We start from the raw sequence: 17300 nt of genomic DNA on the forward strand, positions 1-17300 counted from the left end.
CTCTTTTCTAATAGTAAGTAACCAAACTTACTCCTTTAAATGTCAGGGGGAATAAAGGAACCATTTTATTTTACAAGGGACTCTTTTCTGACGTTTAAAATAGTGAATGTAATCAGAAAAAAAATTGTTTTTTAAGGACTCAGGACTATCATTTTATTTGTGTACTTTTGGTCTTCTGACCTCTATAGATTTATCATAACGCTTTTGATTTATCAGCAGTTTTGTTTTTCTTTTTCCCCTCATGTTTATGGATGGGAGAAATAGATATGTTGGAAGAGACCCTGGCCTACTGGTCTCCGCCTGGCCCACAGGAATGTTTTGGAGGTCTCCCAGAGCAGGAGGGCCAGTGTGAGGGTTGGGAAGGGGAGAGAATGAATGCAAAGCTTTTGCCTTGGTGGTTGGGGAATCTTTTCCTGATTGTTTCCTGGTTATTGTTAGATGTGAATCTCAGTGGAGCAGCCTGATAAAGGCAAGCGACCCTGGGTACCTGGGGACCACCAGTGGCCCCTTAACCTGTTGAAATAAAAGTGGACCATTCGGTGGAGGAGAGGTTGTGCTCTTTCTCTGTCAGTGAACTAGACTTTGGAGATTACTATGAAATTATACTGGATAAAAAATTGGACAGGTGTCACTTGAAAATACCAGTACCAGTGGAACAGTAAGTGACAAGCTAGAGTTTAAGCTTACTTGCCCTTTTCAAACTGGGAATGTCATGTACTTGGTATACAGAAAGAATATTTTGGAACACAGTGTGTCATACCTCTGTGATTCTTTACATGAAAAGCAAGACATGACATGAGAATCTTTTGAAGCTGATAAAGAAAATATATTCCACATGAACAAAGATACTTTGGTGCAGGGCAAGGTGATGATCCCCAGATCTTGCCATATTAACTGCCTCTAGGTGGGCTTTGAGGAACCACAACCATTGACATTGATGTTGGACCTTTTCAAGATAGTGTCTACCTCTTTCACAGAGTCTTCTGCAGGGTGAGAACATTCTTCTAGTTCCAGATATGGGGGTGCAAGTATTCTCTGTGAAAGGATATAGTCCCAGTTGTGGCAAATGATGAGATCTCTAGGCTTGCTTCCAAATCATGAAGGCAGAGAGGGAACACCATTTTCTTTGTTAGAAACCCAGGATCAAGAGGATTTAGGGTTCATTAAAAAAAAGGAAAAAAATGAAAGGAGATGGGGAGGCTAATCTGAACTTTCATGTGTTGGTTGCATACCAGTGTAGAAACACTCAAAGATTACGCAAGGATATCAGCGCTGCAGCCATGAAGCCAGACATGGAGATGCTCACGTGCATCATCTGTCAGGAGTTGCTGCATAACTATGTGAGATTGCAGGCCTGGAGTGCTTTTATTATCTGATGATACAATCCTTGAAAACACCATATTGTCTTACTATTGGCCTGGGAAGTTTCCACAAGTTGACATATCAATATTGGCAGAACAGTCCTGCTTCCCAGTTGCCAGTGGCTATACCATCTTATCCTGATTTCTGTTGGGGCCACAACTGCTGTACTCATTCAGTACAATTTCATGTGGTGAAATTTAGTCAAATTGGCGAACAGATGATGTTCAAGAACTAAGTGTAAGGGATGGAACCAAGATGGCTTTAGAATAATGGAGGTCATTGACAGGGTGTTTCAAAAACTATCCATTCTTAGGATCATTTTTATAGTGCCTATCTCAAGGAAAACTGGGGATCTCTACATTAGGTACCCTGGTGCAAATTTTTTTTGGTGGAGCTTTTCCTCTGATTGAGACTTCCTAGTGACCACATCTTCCTATTGTGTAAGTTGAATTATTACTACATCTAGCCTAAGGCTTGAAAGGGTATGTTCTTGACCACAGCTGTGGAACAGGTGTACAGGGGGCTAGGAGGTTGTGGGCATCGGGCATCCCCTTTGCTGGTTAGTTGGGTCTTGGCCTGATGCATCACCATAACTGAGAGCTCTTAACCTTGCTTTTCCTCAGCTACAAGTCACAACTATTGTGCTTCTCATTTTATTTTATTCTTTCCCTGCTTTCCTGTGATCGATGCCTTTGAGACCCCATGTTGTGGGGCACATGGGTGAGTGCGGCGCAGGTATGGCAGGCCAAGGTTTGGCGTGCTGGCGTGTGTGTGTGGTGGTGCTTCTGGCTCGTGATATTCTAGTCTTATTGTGTGCATTCAGGTGGAGACCCTGGAGAGTGTGTGAATGGTGCATGAGGGGCTACTTTCAGTTGCTGTGACGCTGGAAGCTGTCTATATGTATGGCTTTTGCTTCCTCTAGTTCTTATCCTTGTCTTTTTTTCTGTTAGATTTGCTGTGTCATCTGGGGTGGTATTAGGATTTTTAAAATTTTTAGTAAGCTCCATGCTCAACATGAGGCTTGAACTAAACGACCCTGAGATCAAGAGTTGCATGCTTTACTGACTGAGCTAGCCAGATGCCCCAGTAATTTTATTTTTGAAAAAAGTTTTTTTTTGTTGGGGTGCCTGGGAGGCTCAGTTGGTTGAGCGTCCAACTCTTGATTTCAGCTCAGGTCACCATCCCAGGGTCATGGGATTGAGCTGAGCCCCATGTCACACTCTGTCCTGGGCGTGGAGCCTGCTTCAGATTGTTTTTCTCCTCCTCTGCCTCTCTCCCTTGCATACATTCTGTCTCTAAAATAAAAAAAAATTAAAATAACGCTTAAAAAGAAAGGCTTTTTGTTGAAATAACCTGTTAATGTTTGTCAGTAAAGCTTGTAACTTTTTGCTTCTTCTCAGGAAAATAATTTTCAGCTTTTGTCTTGCTCATGATGCAAGCTCTTGCCCATGATGCAAACTCTGAGAAGCAGCACTGTATTTGTGGAAGAAAGTCCTTTTTTGTATTACAGTAAACAATCTGTATTTGTTTAAAAAAAATTCTATTTAAAGTAAGCATAAAAACATTGAGTAAGAGCATGCTGTCCTCTGACTGAAATAAATTTGAGCGAATGGACCCCAGCATTTATTTCGGCTATTTAAAGTTTTTTTTCCACAGTCTCAAATTACTCTGATTAAAGTTGTTACATGAATGACTTCAGTGTTGATACTCATCTAATAACATAGGTGTTACTATCTCATTTAAAAAACATTCCTATAAATATGTTAGTGATAAATATGTTAGTGATAAAATATACATACATATGAGAAAACAAGGGAAGAAAATTGAATTAAAAAACTACAGTTACATGAACATATATAAATGGAGTTTATCGTGATGGGAGATACAGGGATATGATATACTAATGATTACAACCTTGTCTATTTTATATCAAGGTATTTGCATTTTGGGTGGGGTAAATCAGTCAAAAGTAGATGATCAGATAAAAGTACATTTCTAGATTATATATAATACAGGGAATGGCATTGAGTATATAATATTGAAAATGGCACTTTAATTTTTTTTTTAATTTTTTTTTTTAATGTTTATTTATGAGAGAGGGAGAGAGATAGAGCATGAATGAGGGAGGGACAGAGAGGGAGACACAGAATCCAAAGTAGGCTACAGGCTCTGAACTGTCAGCGCAGAGCCCATTGCAGGGCTCGAACTCATGGACCATTAGATCATGACCTGAGCTGAAGTCGAATGCTTAACCAATGGAGCCACCCAGGTGCCCCTAAAAAATGGCAATTTTATTAAGTGACCTGCTGTAATTATTAAACTGCAGTGCTTCCCCAGTGGAAGGGGGAGAAATTTTGTTTTGGGAGGTGGTGAGTTTCTACATTTCTAGTGTTGTAAAAGTTTTTGATTTTTTTTTTTTTTTAATTTTAGATAGAGTGCATGAGTGGGAAGGGGACAGAGAAGGGGAGAGAGAGAGAGAGAGAGAGGGAGAGAGAGAGAAAGAGAAAGAGAAAAAGACAGAGACAGAGACAGAGAAAATTCTTGCCCAGCTTGGAGTCTGACATGGGGCTTGATCCCATGACCCTGGGATCATGACCTGAGCCAAAATCAGGAGTTGGATGCCTGACTGGGCCATCCAGGCACTCCTTTTACTATATTTTTTAAAGTAATCTCCATGCCTGATATGGGGCTCAAACTCATAACTTCAAGATCAAGAGTCACACACTAGTGACTGAGCCAGCCAGGTGCCCCAAGTATATTTTCTTTCTTTTCTTTTCTTTTCTTTTCTTTTCTTTTCTTTCTTTCTTTCTTTCTTTCTTTCTTTCTTTCTTTCCTTCTTTCTTTCTTTTCTTTCATTCTTTCTTTCTATTTTTCTTTTTAGATTTTTTTTTTTAACGTTTATTTATTTTTGAGACAGAGAGAGACAGAGCATGAATGGGGGAGGGGCAGAGAGAGAGGGAGACACAGAATGGGAAGCAGGCTCCAGGCTCTGAGCCATCAGCCCAGAGCCCGACGTGGGGCTCGAACTCACGGACCGTGAGATTGTGACCTGAGCTGAAGTCGGATGCTTAACCGACTGAGCCACCCAGGCGCCCCTCTTTCTATTTTTTTTAAAACAGGAAGAAATAAAATTTAATTTCATATGTATGGGAGATGCATAAAGACATGAAATTCCTTAGGTAGAATTCTTTATTTACCCTGTGTGTGTATTTGGTCTTTGTCTAGAAAGAATCGTCATTCAGGAGGAAATAATCCAGGAAAAGGAAGAACAAGCAGATCAAGATGTGTAGCTCTGTGGCGGCCAAGTTGTGGTTTTTGACCGATCGTCGAATCAGGGAAGACTATCCCCAAAAAGAGATTTTACGAGCATTAAAGGCCAAATGTTGTGAGGAGGAACTGGACTTCAGGGCTGTGGTGATGGATGAAGTAGTACTGACAATCGAGCAAGGAAACTTGGGTAAGTCTATACTAAATAATTTTATGGATTTTTTTCTTAGAATATGTTGAATCCACATTTTCTAGGAATAATTTGGATGAAGGAATTGTTAATAGCTTTACATTACAATCATCTGATCTTAAAATGTAGCATATTTTATGGAAGAAATGGAAACCCCGGAATTAATTGAACCTCTTATGTTATTTTTATTTTAATGTTTATTTTTGAGAGAGAGACACACATGCATAGAGCGTGAGTGAGGGAGGGGCAGAGAGGGAGGGAAACACAGAATCCGAAGCAGGCTCTAGGCTCTGAGCTGTCAGCACAGAGCCCGACGCAGGGCTCGAACTCATGAACCGTGAGATCATGACTGGAGCCAAATCCATGACCTGAGCTGAAGACAGACACAAAACCGACTGAGCCACTCAGGTGACCTGAACCTCTTAAGATATTATTTAGGAAATAGTTGGGAGAGAAATTAAAGAAAATCTACTTGTTTTTCCCCATTATTACTGTCCTCTAATTTTAAAATATGTTGTTTATAAGGTGCTCCTGAGAGAACTTGTACTTCATGGGATAATTCAGTAATGAATTGATTAGTAAATTCATCAAATTCCACATGTGATTCTTATTTTCTTTTTTTCTAAAAACTTCAGAATATTGACTACTTTTTAAAAAATGTTTATTTATTTTGAAAGAGAGAGAGAAGGAGAATGTGAGTAGGGGAGGGGCAGAGAGGAGAGAATCCCAAGCAGGCTCCATGTTGCCACCGCAGAGACCAACGCTAGGCTCAGTGTCTCACAAACCGTGAAATTATGACCTGAGCTGAAATCAAGACTTGGATGCCCAACCGATTGAGCCACCCAGGCATTCCTTTTCTTTCTTTATAAAATATTTTATACATATAGTATATAATACACCGTTTGTTTCTCTTCACTGGATAAAAGTGTCTGAATAATTTGAGACTCAATTGGTGATAAGTCTAGTATTTATAATTCTGTATTTCATATTTGTTTTAGGGTTACAAGAGGATTATCTTAGAAACAGAATTCTTTAGGACTGACTTAGGAATCTTTACGTCTTTACCCTGGAAAGTTATGACTTGTAGGTCATTTCTGTTAGGGAGCATTATATGGTGGCATATATGTGCCATTTTGGATTAACTTTTAGAAGACTAGACATAATTTAGTGATAGTATTCAGTAAAGATATGAGACAAACACTTAAAACAGATTCTATGTTACTTAACTTGCTTCGAGACTATAATCATAATGAGAACATGTGTTTTCATCAAAAAAATGGAGGGAGATGGTTATTGTGAGAACTAATAATATACAGAATATAAATCTGCTATTAGGGTAATTTCATTTGTAGGCTAGTTAATAGATCCCAGAGTCTTGCCTGATGAATAACATGATACTGTAGATTTAAGTAGGTAAAATCTCTTAGCAAACAGTTGCTCTTTACTCTCTGTCCTTTAACATTTATTCCATTCACTTTACCTTTTTACAGTTATTGTTGCTTTGGAAATAACTTCTTTAGAACTGAACTGTTTCCAGATTGTTTCACTGGAGTGTTTTAGTTACTACCTTTATAAGAAAGATGCACATTATTTTATTTTTGGTCAATTTTTCTTTTTTTTAAATGTATATACATAGGTCCAACACTTATTCAGATTCTGGATTTGGGATAGAGCCTGTTTCATTCTTTCATAAATATAATTTGAGCACTTACTATGTGCTAATTAATTGGTATGGTATGCAAAATGAGACATAGTCCCTATATTCTAAAGGCCAAGATTAATATTAACATCAATCAAGTGATCACACATATTAGTGTAAAATCATTATAACTTTGGTAAATTATAAAAGGAATGGATATCACTTTGCACCCCCCTGCCCTCTAGCTAGCTATGACAGATACATCCTGAACAAATCAGAGCAAATCTTTTCTTTAAAAGTCAGAATCTATCACATGCTTTTATAACTTGCAGGTTTTTTAACAAAATTGCATATACAATTGTTGAAATTGGAGTCAGAAATCCGGACAGAGTATTGTGTTAGGAGCCATGCTCTTGAAGTATGTGTGAGAAGGCCAGTGTACATAGGTCACTAAACACATAAACCGCAGGCTTATGGTGTATGTCTCTGTTTTAAAGGTTGGAAAACCAAAGGCTGCCTTTCCAACAGTCCTCTGAAGTCAGGGTTTCTTATTAGACCAAGCTTCTGTCACATAGACCTATTACTACAAGATGTGGGAAATGCAAATGGACATCTCTGTTCTAATACCTTTCATAGGTTGAAAAATATCTAAGATTGGGGTACCTGGGTGGCTTGGTCCGTTGAGCGTCGGACTTTGGCTCAGGTCATGATCTCACGGTTCATGAGTTCAAGCCCTTCGTCAGGCTCTGGTTTGACAGCTCAGAGCCTGGAGCCTGCATCAGATTCTGTGTCTCCCTCGCTGTCTGCCCCTCCCCTGCTCACACTCTGTCTCTCTTTCTCTCTCTCTATCTCAAAAATAAATAAACATTAAAATTAAAAAAAAAAATCTAAGATTGAAAACCGTTGTTCTTGGTTTTTTCTTGTTTCCTACTGGACACTCTTTGTTCTCAACTGTCACTTTCAGGCTAGTAGGACAAGATTGAACTCACTTCTTCCCCACGAAGCTATCTTATTTCAGCTTTTCGGTTTGTATTTTGTCCTTTGCCCTGGTATTACCGTTAACATGTCTTTTGTTTTAAACATATAGTTTTTAAGTTTATTTACTTATATTTAGAGTAGGTATTTGAATAGAGATGTCCATTGCATTTGCCACATCTTGTAGTAAGAGGTCTGTGAGAAGGGCGTAAGTGAGAGCAAGAGAGGAGCAGAGATAGGGGAGAGAATCCCAAGCAGACTCTGCCCTGTCAGTGCAGAGTTTAATGCAGGGCTCTATCCCACAAACCAAGAGTAGGACACTTAACTGACGCAGCCACATGTGTGCTTTTCTGTTTTATTCTTAAGAGCCATTTCTGCCACAAAATTTTCTTGCTTTTTCCTTCTAAATGACAATTGTTCTGCTTTTCAGTATCCTAAGTCAGGCTGTTAATGGCCCCAAGTTTAAACGACTGCAACATTCCTATAGCCTATAGCTCGTTATCTTTCACTACAGTGTTTCCTCTCTAGCTTTCTCATTCATTAAACACCAGTTTTATCATCTTTCTAAAAACCTTCAGAAACCCTATTTCCAAGCATTGTTCAATCTATTTTATTTTTAAGGCTTATTTAAAAAAATAATTGGGGAGGGAGGGGCACAGAGAGAGACACACACAGAATCCCAAGCAGGCTCCAGGCTCTGAGCTGTCAGTACAGAGCCTGACGTGGAGCTCGAACCCACGAACCATGAGATCATGACCTGAGCTGAAGTCAGACGCTTAAGCAACTGAACTATCCAGGCGCTCCAGGGCTTTTTATTTTTTATTTGTATTATTTATTTATTTTTAAAATTAATGTATTTATTTTGGGGGTGGGGGGAGGGGGAGAGAGCGCGCGAGAGGGAGCAGGAGGGGCAGAGTGAGGGAGACAGAGGATCCGGAGAGGGCTCCTCACTGACAGCAGAGAGCCCAATGTGGGGCTCAAACTCATGAATGTGAGATCATGACTTGAGCCAGTTTACTAAGCTTACTCTTCCATGTACACTGTTTATAGCATAAATGTTACCACATGTGCAACAATAAGACCCAGCTTCACAGCCGGTAGGATGCTCTAATGAAAAAGAGACAACATGTGTTGGCAAGAATATAGAGAAATTGGAATTCTCCTGCATTGCTAATGGGAATGTAAAATGGTGCAGTCCCTTTGGAAAACAGTTTGGCAGTTCCTCTAAAGGTTAAACATACAGCTACCATAGGATCCATCCCACTCCTGCATGGAATGACAACGTATGTTTGGAAGAATTCACCAGTGAAAACATCTGGTTCTGAGCTTTTCCTTGTTTGGAGACTTTGGATTACTGATTTAATAGGTCTGTTCAGATTTTTTATTTCTCAATGATTCAATTTTAGTAGGTTGTAGGTTTCTAGGAATTTATTCATTTTTTCTAGGTTAACCAATTTGTTGGTGTGTAATCGTTCATAGTTGTCTCTTATGATTACTTTTATTTCTTTGGTGCCCATTGTAACATTTTCTTTCATTTCTGATTTCTTATTTAAGTCTCTTTCTTTCCCTTTTTAGTCTAGCAGAGGGTTTGTTAATTTATTAATCTTTCCAAAAATCCAAGTTAGTTTTGTTGATTTTTATTTTATTTTTCTCTTTTTTATTTTGGTTATTTGTGTTCTAATTTCTTTTTTTAGTTAATTTTTTCTTGAAAGAGAATGCAAACAGGGGAGAGAGAGAGAGAGAGAGAGAGAGAGAGAGAGAGAGAATCCCAAGCGCTCACAGCGCAAAGCCTGATGATGTGGGGTTCGATCTCACAACTGTGAGATTATGATCTGAGCTGAAATCAAGTGTCAGATGCTTAGCTGATTGAGCCCCCCAGGCACCCCAGAGATTTTCCTTCTTTCTTAATGTGCATGTTTATACTTGTACACTTCGCTCTTAACACTGGTTTCACCACATCCCCTAAGTTCTGGTATTCTGTGTTTTGCTTTTGTCTTAATATTTTTTTTCTCTTTTTTTCTAAACTTTAATAATTTTTTTTAACTTTATTTATTTATTTATTTATTTTAAGAGAGACAGTGAGCCAGGGAAGGGAAGAGAGAGAGAGAGAGAGAGAGAGAGAGAGAGAGAGAGAGAATATCCCAAGCAGGCTCCGCAGGGTCAGTGCAGAGCTTGACATGGGGATTGAACTCACAAAACAGTGAGATTATGACCTGAGCCAAAATCTAGAGTCAGACGCTTCTTAACCAAATGAATGAGCCACCCAGGCGCCTGTTCTTATGATATTTTCTGATTTCCCTTGTTACTCCCTTTGTTTTATTTATTGTTTGAGTGTGTTACCCCTTTTGTTTTATTTATTGTTTGAGTGTGTTATTTAATTCCCAGGTATTTATGAGTTTTTCATTTTCCCTTTGGTATTCATTTCTAGTTTCAGTCCATAGAAACCGGAAAAGATACTTGGTATGATATCGGTATTCTTAAATGTAAGATTTCTTTTGTGACTTAACATGTGATCTATCCTGGAGAAAATTTCATTTGCCCTTGCAGAACTTGGATTGTGTTGTTGTTTGGGGTGGGGATATGTGTTTTGATATATTTGTTAGGTCTAGTTGATCTGTGGTGTGTTTCAGTTTTGTTTCCTTATGAGATTTTCTTTTTTTCTTTGGGGGGGGGGAATGGTCATTGTTTTTATTTATTTTTTTAATTTACATCCAAGTTAGCATACAGTGCAACAGTGATTTCAGGAGTAGATTCCTCAATGCCCTTTGCCCATTCAGCCCATCCCCCCTCCCACAACCTCTCCAGTAACCCTCTGTTTGTTCTCCATATGTAAGAGTCTGTTATGTTTTGTCCCCCTCCCTGTTTTTATATTATTTTTGCTTCCCTTCCCTTATGTTCATCTGTTTTGTCTCTTAAAGTCCTCATATGAGTGAAGTCATATGATATTTGTCTTTCTCTAATTTCACTTAGCATAATACTCTCTAGTTCCATCCACGTATTTGCAAATGGCAAGATTTCATTCTTTTTGATTGCCGAGTAATAATCCATTGTATATATTTATCACATGTTCTTTATCCATTCATCCATCGATGGACACTTGGGTTCTTTCCATACTTTGGCTGTTGTTGATAGTGCTGCTATAAACATGGGGGTGCATGTGCCCCTTTGAAACGGCACACCTTAGATAAATAGATAGTGTAATTGCGGGGTTGTAGGGTAGTTCTATTTTTAATTTTTTGAGGAAACCCCATACTGTTTTCCAGAGTGCTGCACCAGCTTGCATTCCAACCAACAATGCAAAAGAGATCCTCTTTCTCCACATCCTCGCCAACATCTCTTGTTGCCTGACTTGTTAATGTTAGCCATTTGGACAGGTGTCAGGTGGTATCTCATTGTGGTTTTGATTTGTATTTCCCTGATGATGAGTGATGTTGAGCATTTTTTCATGTGTCTGTTCACCATTTGGAAGTCTTCTTTGGAGAAGTGTCTATTCATGTCTTTTGCCCATTTCTTCACTGGATTATTTGTTTTTTGGGTGTTGCGTTTGATAAGTTCTTTATATATTTTGGATACTAACCCTTTATCTGATATGTCATTTGCCGATATCTTCTCCCATTCCGTTGGTTGCCTTTGACTTTTGCTGATTGTTCCCTTCTCTGTGCAGAAGCTTTTTATCTTGATGAGGTCCCAGTAGTTCATTTTTGCTTTTGTTTCCCTTGCCTCTGGAGGCATGTTGAGTAGGAAGTTGCCATGGCCAAGGTCAAAGAGGTTTTTGCCTGCTTTCTCCTTGAGGATTTTGATGGCTTCCTGTCTTACACTGAGGTCTTTCATCCAACGTGAGTTTATTTTTGTGTATGGTGTAATAAAGTCGTCCAGGTTCATTTTTCTGCATGTTGCTGTTCAGTTTTCCCAGCACCACTTGCTGAAGAGACTGTCTTTATTCCATTGGCTATTCTATCCTGCTTTGTCAAAGAGTAGTTGGCCATATGTTTGTGGGTCCATTTGTGGGTTCTCTATTCTGTTCCATTGATCTGAGTGTCTGTTCTTGTGCCAGTACCATACTGTCTTGATGATTACAGCTCTGTAATACACCTTGAAGTTTGTCCTTATGAGGTTTTTGTCTGTTTGCTTCATACCATAACATACGGTATTTGAATTTTTCATTATTGTGTTAGTATCCATTTCTCTCCTTGGTCTTTTACTATTTGCTTCATGCAAGTGGGTACTCTATTAGGTGTCTGCATATTTACAATTGTTAATAGCTTCCTGGTGAATTGACTTTCATCATTATAATGATGATTATCTCTTGTGACAGGTTTTCTCTTAAAGGGCATTTATCTCATAAGTATGGCCACCTATATTCTCTTTTGGTAACATTTGCATGGAGTATCTTTTGTCAGTCTTTTACTTTCAGCTTTTGGGTGTCTTTACATCTAAAATGAATCTCTTGTGGGGCGCCTGGGTGGCTCAGTTGGTTAAGCGTCCGACTTCGGCTCAGGTCACGATCTCACGGTCCGTGAGTTCGAGCCCCGCGTCGGGCTCTGGGCTGATGGCTCAGAGCCTGGAGCCTGCTTCCGATTCTGTGTCTCCCTCTCTCTCTGCCCCTCCCCTGTTCATGCTCTGTCTCTCTCTGTCTCAAAAATAAATAAACGTTAAAAAAATAAATAAATAAATAAATAAAATGAATCTCTTGTTAGTAGCATATAGTTGGCTCTTATTTTTCTATCCATTCTATCCCTCTGTATCTTTTCATTGTGGGGGTTTCTTTCATTAACCTTTATTTTTTAAAATTTTTTAATGTTTGTTATTTATTTTTGAGAGAGCACAAGTGGGGAAGGGGCAGAGGGAGAGAGGGCAACACAGAATCCAAAGGAGGCTCCAGGCTCTGAACTTTCAGCACAGAGCCCAATGGGGGGCTTGAACCCATGAACTGCACGATCATGACCTGAGCCAAAAGTCGGACGCTTAACTGAATGAGCCACCGAGGCACCCCTCTTCTGTTTACTTTTAATGTGATTACTGAAAGAGTAAGACTTACTGTTTTCTGTATGTCTTGTACCTATTTTGTTTCTCTTTTCCTCTCTTATAGACTTCCTTTGTATTTTGTTAATTTGTTATGGTGGTATGCTTTAGTTCCTTATTTAGTTTTATGTATTTTCTATAGGTGTGTATTTTATTCATCGTTACTGTGGAGATTTCGTAATATGCTATATAGTTGAATTTATTTTAGATGATAAATTTATTCATATGCAAACTCTGCCCTTACAAATCTTCCCTTATCTTATGTTAACAATGTCACAATTACATCTTATATTTTGTATCCATTGAAATAGTTTTATGGGCATCGTTATTTTTATGCATTAAAATTTTTTTTTTTTAATGTTTATTTTTGAGAGAGAGAGAGCAGGTGCACAAGCATGGGAAGAAGCAGAGAGAGAGACAGAGGAAGACACAGAATCCAAAGTAGGCTCCAGGCTCTGAGTTGTCATTGCAAAGCCAGACGTGGGCCTCCAACCCGCAAAAACCGTGAGGTCATGACCTGAGCCGAAGTTGGGATGTTCAACTGACTGAGCCACCCAGGGGCCCCTGCTTTTGACTTTTTTTTTTTAAGTTTATTTTATCCATTTATTTTCAGAAAGGTGGGGGCAGAGAGAGAATCCCATGCAGGCTATGTACTGCCAGTGCAGAGCCCTACGTGGGGCCAGAACCCACACACTGTGAGATCATGACCTGAGCTGAAATCCACAGTTGGATGCTTAGTTGACTGAGATACCCAGGCACCCCAACTTTTTTTTTTTTTAATACATAAACTCTAGGCCCAACATGAGTCTTGAACTTAACGACCCTGAAATCCAGAGTCGCATGCTGTACCAAGTAAGCCAGCCAGGTGACCCTGTATGCCTTTAATTTTAAATGCTATACCAGCAATAGCACTGATTTATGTACTACCATTGGAATATTTTAGGATTCTGTATTTATATGTTTACCTTTATCCAAGAGCTTTATTTTTTTTTATGCTTTTGTGTTGCTTTCTAGTATTGTTTTTCGTATTTTAAAAAATTTTTTTTAAAGATTTCATGTTTAAGTAATCTCTGCACCCAGTGTGGGGCTCGAACTCACAACCCCAGGATCAAGAGTCAGACACTCCATTGATGGGGCCAGTCAGGAGTACCCCTGTCTCCACTGCCTTCTAGTGTTCTTTCAACTTGGACTCTCTTTAGCTTTTCTTATAAGGCCAGACTATTGGTGATGAACGTCTCAGCTTTTCTTTATCTGGGAAAAATCTTTATGTCTCCTTCATTTTTGAGGGATAGTCTTGCTGGATATGTTATTATTCTTCATTGTCAGTTTTTTTATTTCAGCACTTTTATTTTTAATTTTTTTTTTCTGACGTTTATTTATTTTTGAGACAGAGAGAGACAGAGCATGAGTGGGGAAGGGGCAGGGAGAGAGAGGGAGACACAGAATCTGAAGCAGGCTCCAGGCTCTGAGCTGTCAGCACAGAGCCCAATGTGGGGCTCGAACTCACGGACCATTAGATCATGACCTGAGCCGAAGTCGGATGCTTAACCGACTGAGCCACCCTGGCGCCCCTCTCATTCTTTTTTTAAAGTTTCCTGTCTCAGTAATTCAGATGTCTTTTTTGAGTTTGCTGATTCTTCTGTTTGAACAGTTCTGCTAGTAAACTACTGTGTGTATTTTCAGTTGAGTTTTTGTGCTCTTTAGCTCTAAAATTTGTTTGATTCTTTTTTAATAGTTTTTCATTGATATTCTCATTACCACACAATGTTACATTAGCAACATTAGATCTTTGTTTATTTAAGGTCATGTCTGGAGATTTATTTGTATCCTTTGAACCATGTTGCCTTGTTTCTCTCTAGCCTTTATTTTTTGTTGGTATTTGAGCATTTGAAAAAACAGCCACCACTCTCAGTTTTTATGGACTACTTTTATATGGAAGACTTCTACCAATCTCTCTTTTACTTTCAAAAAATTTTTAAAAAATTTTATTTATTTTGAGAGACAGTGAGCATATCAGCGGGAGAGGGGCAGAGACAGAGAGGGGGAGAGAGAGAGAGAGAGAGAGAGAATCCTATGCTCCGCACTGTCAGTGCAGAGCCCGACATGGGACTCTATCTCACAAATTGTGAGATTATGACCTGAACGGAGATCAAGAGTTGGACTCTTAACCCCCTGAGCAGGAGCCTCATCAATCTTTTAATTGGAGAGTTTAATTCATTTACATTGAAAGCAATCACTGTTAAGGAGTGACTTACTTCTGTCATTGCTCTGTTTTGTTTATACCCTATAGCTTTTATTGTCCCTTATTTCCTATACTAGTGTCTTACAGTAATACTTGCTTTTATATTAATGACTTTTTCCTTTAAACGTATTAGTCTCCATTGTCATATAGAAAACAATAAGTACAGTTAGAAACTTTTGTTTCAATAATACTAGCTTTTCTAATTCCTCCTGTATTTGCCTTTATTGACATTTTTATTTTTCTGTATGGTTTTTAGTCACTGTGTAGTGTCCTTTCATTTCTTCTTGCAGGACTCCTTTGAATGTTTCTTGCAGGACAGGTCTAGTGGTCATGCACTCCTTCAACTTCTGTTTTTCTGGGAATGTCTTTCTTGATTTCTCCCTCATTTTTAAAGGATGCCTTTGCTGGTTGATAGTTTCTTTTTTCTTCTTTTCTTTTCTTTTCTTTTCTTTTCTTTTCTTTTCTTTTCTTTTCTTTTCTTAGCACCTTGAATATGTCGGCCTCCCATCTTCTTGCCTCCAAAGTTTCTACTGAGAAATCTGCCAATTGAGGATCCTTATTATATGATGATTTGCTTCTCTTGCTTCTTTTAAGATTCTCTTTGTCTTGGATTTTGAAAGTTTGATTATAGTATGTCTCGGCATGAGTCTGAGTTCATCTTACTTGGAGATTGTTGAGCTACTTGGATGTTGATATTCATGTCTGTCATCAGATTCGTGAAGTATTCAGTTATTATTTCTTTAAATATTCTCTCTGTCCCTTTCTTCCCCTCCCTTTCCTCATCCCATGTACTCTGTTTCTCTCCCTCATTTCTGGGACTTCTGTAATATGTATGTCTCCTCAAGTTTAGTGATTCTTTTTTCTGCCTGTTCACATTTACTTTTGAATCCCTCCAATGAATTTTTTATTTCCATTTTTGTACTTTTTATTTTCAGCTTCAGAATTACTCTTTGGCTTCTTTCTGTATTGTTTTTATCTATTGATATTTCTGTTTTGCTCACCATGGTTTTCTGGATTTTCTTCTCATGTTTCTTTAGTTCTTTTAGCATCTTAGAGACAGTTGTTTTAACATCTTAGTCTAATGTCTCTGCTGTTAGATCTTTTTCAAGAACAGTTTCTGTTGATTTATTCCTTTGAACATCTATACGTTCCTGTTTCTTTGTATTCTTTGTGAGTTTTTGCTGAGTACTGCATATTTGAACCCCTAGTAGTGTGGTAACTCTGGAAATCAGATTCTCTTCCTTCCCTAGGATTTGTGTTTTTTGTTTGCTGTTTTCATTTTTGTTTCTTTGATTGTTGTAGGCTGTCTCTTTGCTGAGGATTAGCTGGGGATGTAAATTTAATGTCTTCTCAGGACTTTTCTAAACCATTTCCGAGTCATGCACAGGCACTTTGTAGTTTTCCCATATATGCAGTTGTTTTTTAATGTCCTGGTCTTTAATGTCTGGCTCCTGAAAGGGGAAAAAGGGCAAGACAGAGGAGGGGGGCAGAGAGGATATTTGAGGAAATAAATAAATACCCTGGAAAACACTTAACCTGGATTGGTAGGGGCTTATAACAGTGGATGGGGGTAGTATAACAATAATGGCTACTGACCCCTTTGCCTGAAATTGTATGATCAGAAGCTGCAACCAGCCATCAGAAGAGAGATACTCAATATTCAGAGGACAGGATCCTTTTAGCCAGCCTTGGCTCCTGCAAGGTGTGTCAGCTGCCCCAGGAACAGATGCATAGTATGCCTGAGGGGTGGGGGATGGCTAGTGCTCCTGTGTTAAGAGCTGAAATTGAGCAGAATTCACTGTATTTTACCATTCTTGTCATTTCCCGAAAGTTTCAGTCCTTCAACAAACTAGAGAGTTCTAAAGCAGTTATATCTGATTGTGCCAGTGCAATTATTGTATAATGGCAGGGTGACAGATTCCTGGTGTACCCTACTCCACTACCTTTCCAGAATCCTCTCTTCTGTCATGTTTCATTGATGTTCTCTTTTTCTTTTTGTTCTGATGTTTTGTGTTTTGTATCTTAATGGATATATGCATTGTGAATATGTTCTTTCACTCTGTGGCTTGCCTTTTTGCTCTGTTAATGGAATATTTTGGTGGATGGAAGTTGCCAGTTTTAATTAGGTATAATTTATATTTATTTTTTTTGGCTAGTGCTTTTGTGTCCTTGTTAAAAAATATTTATGGAGCCAAGAATTCCTTTGAGGGGTGCCTGGGTCGCTCAGTCGGTTGAGCTTGGAGCCCATTTAAAAATCTCTCTCTCTTCCTCTGCCTCTCTCTCAAATAAAAAATAAATAAAAGAATTCCTTTGAGACACATACCGAAATACCTACTTGATAAAATAAGAAATTGTTAAGTGAAATTATGAAGTTGGGGAAAGGGACATATGATATGGTATCTTTTCTAAAGGGAGAGTGATATGTGATTATAACCTTTGCTGGTTTAAAAAATGGATAATGGAGCGGCACCTGGCTGGCTATGTCAGAGGAACGTGTGACTGTTGATCTTCGGGTTGTGAGTTTGAGCCCCATGTTTGGTGTAGAGATAACTTAAGAAAATAAAACTTTTAAAAATAAGAATAGGGAGCTAATGGAAGGATAA

The 17300-nt window shown here is 38.7% G+C and overlaps 1 protein-coding gene across 6 annotated transcripts in view; it reads left to right on the forward strand.

Moving 5' to 3' along the window:
* RIMKLB (ribosomal modification protein rimK like family member B) overlaps positions 1-17300 on the forward strand; it is a 62160-nt gene that overhangs the window by 12376 nt on the left and 32484 nt on the right. For 5 of the 6 annotated variants that reach the window (XR_006219775.1, XR_006219776.1, XM_042991723.1 and 2 more), the window contains exon 2: positions 4588-4819. Coding sequence is in view for 4 of the 6 variants with exons in the window: in XM_042991723.1 (XP_042847657.1) it covers positions 4645-4819 (175 nt within the window). In the remaining 2 variants the exon portion in view is untranslated. The remainder of the gene's footprint in view (positions 1-4587; positions 4820-17300) is intronic. The other variant, XM_042991722.1, reaches the window with a different exon arrangement.

This window comes from Panthera tigris, chromosome B4 (genome assembly GCF_018350195.1).
Source record: "Panthera tigris isolate Pti1 chromosome B4, P.tigris_Pti1_mat1.1, whole genome shotgun sequence".
NCBI classification, from domain to species: domain Eukaryota; kingdom Metazoa; phylum Chordata; class Mammalia; order Carnivora; family Felidae; genus Panthera; species Panthera tigris.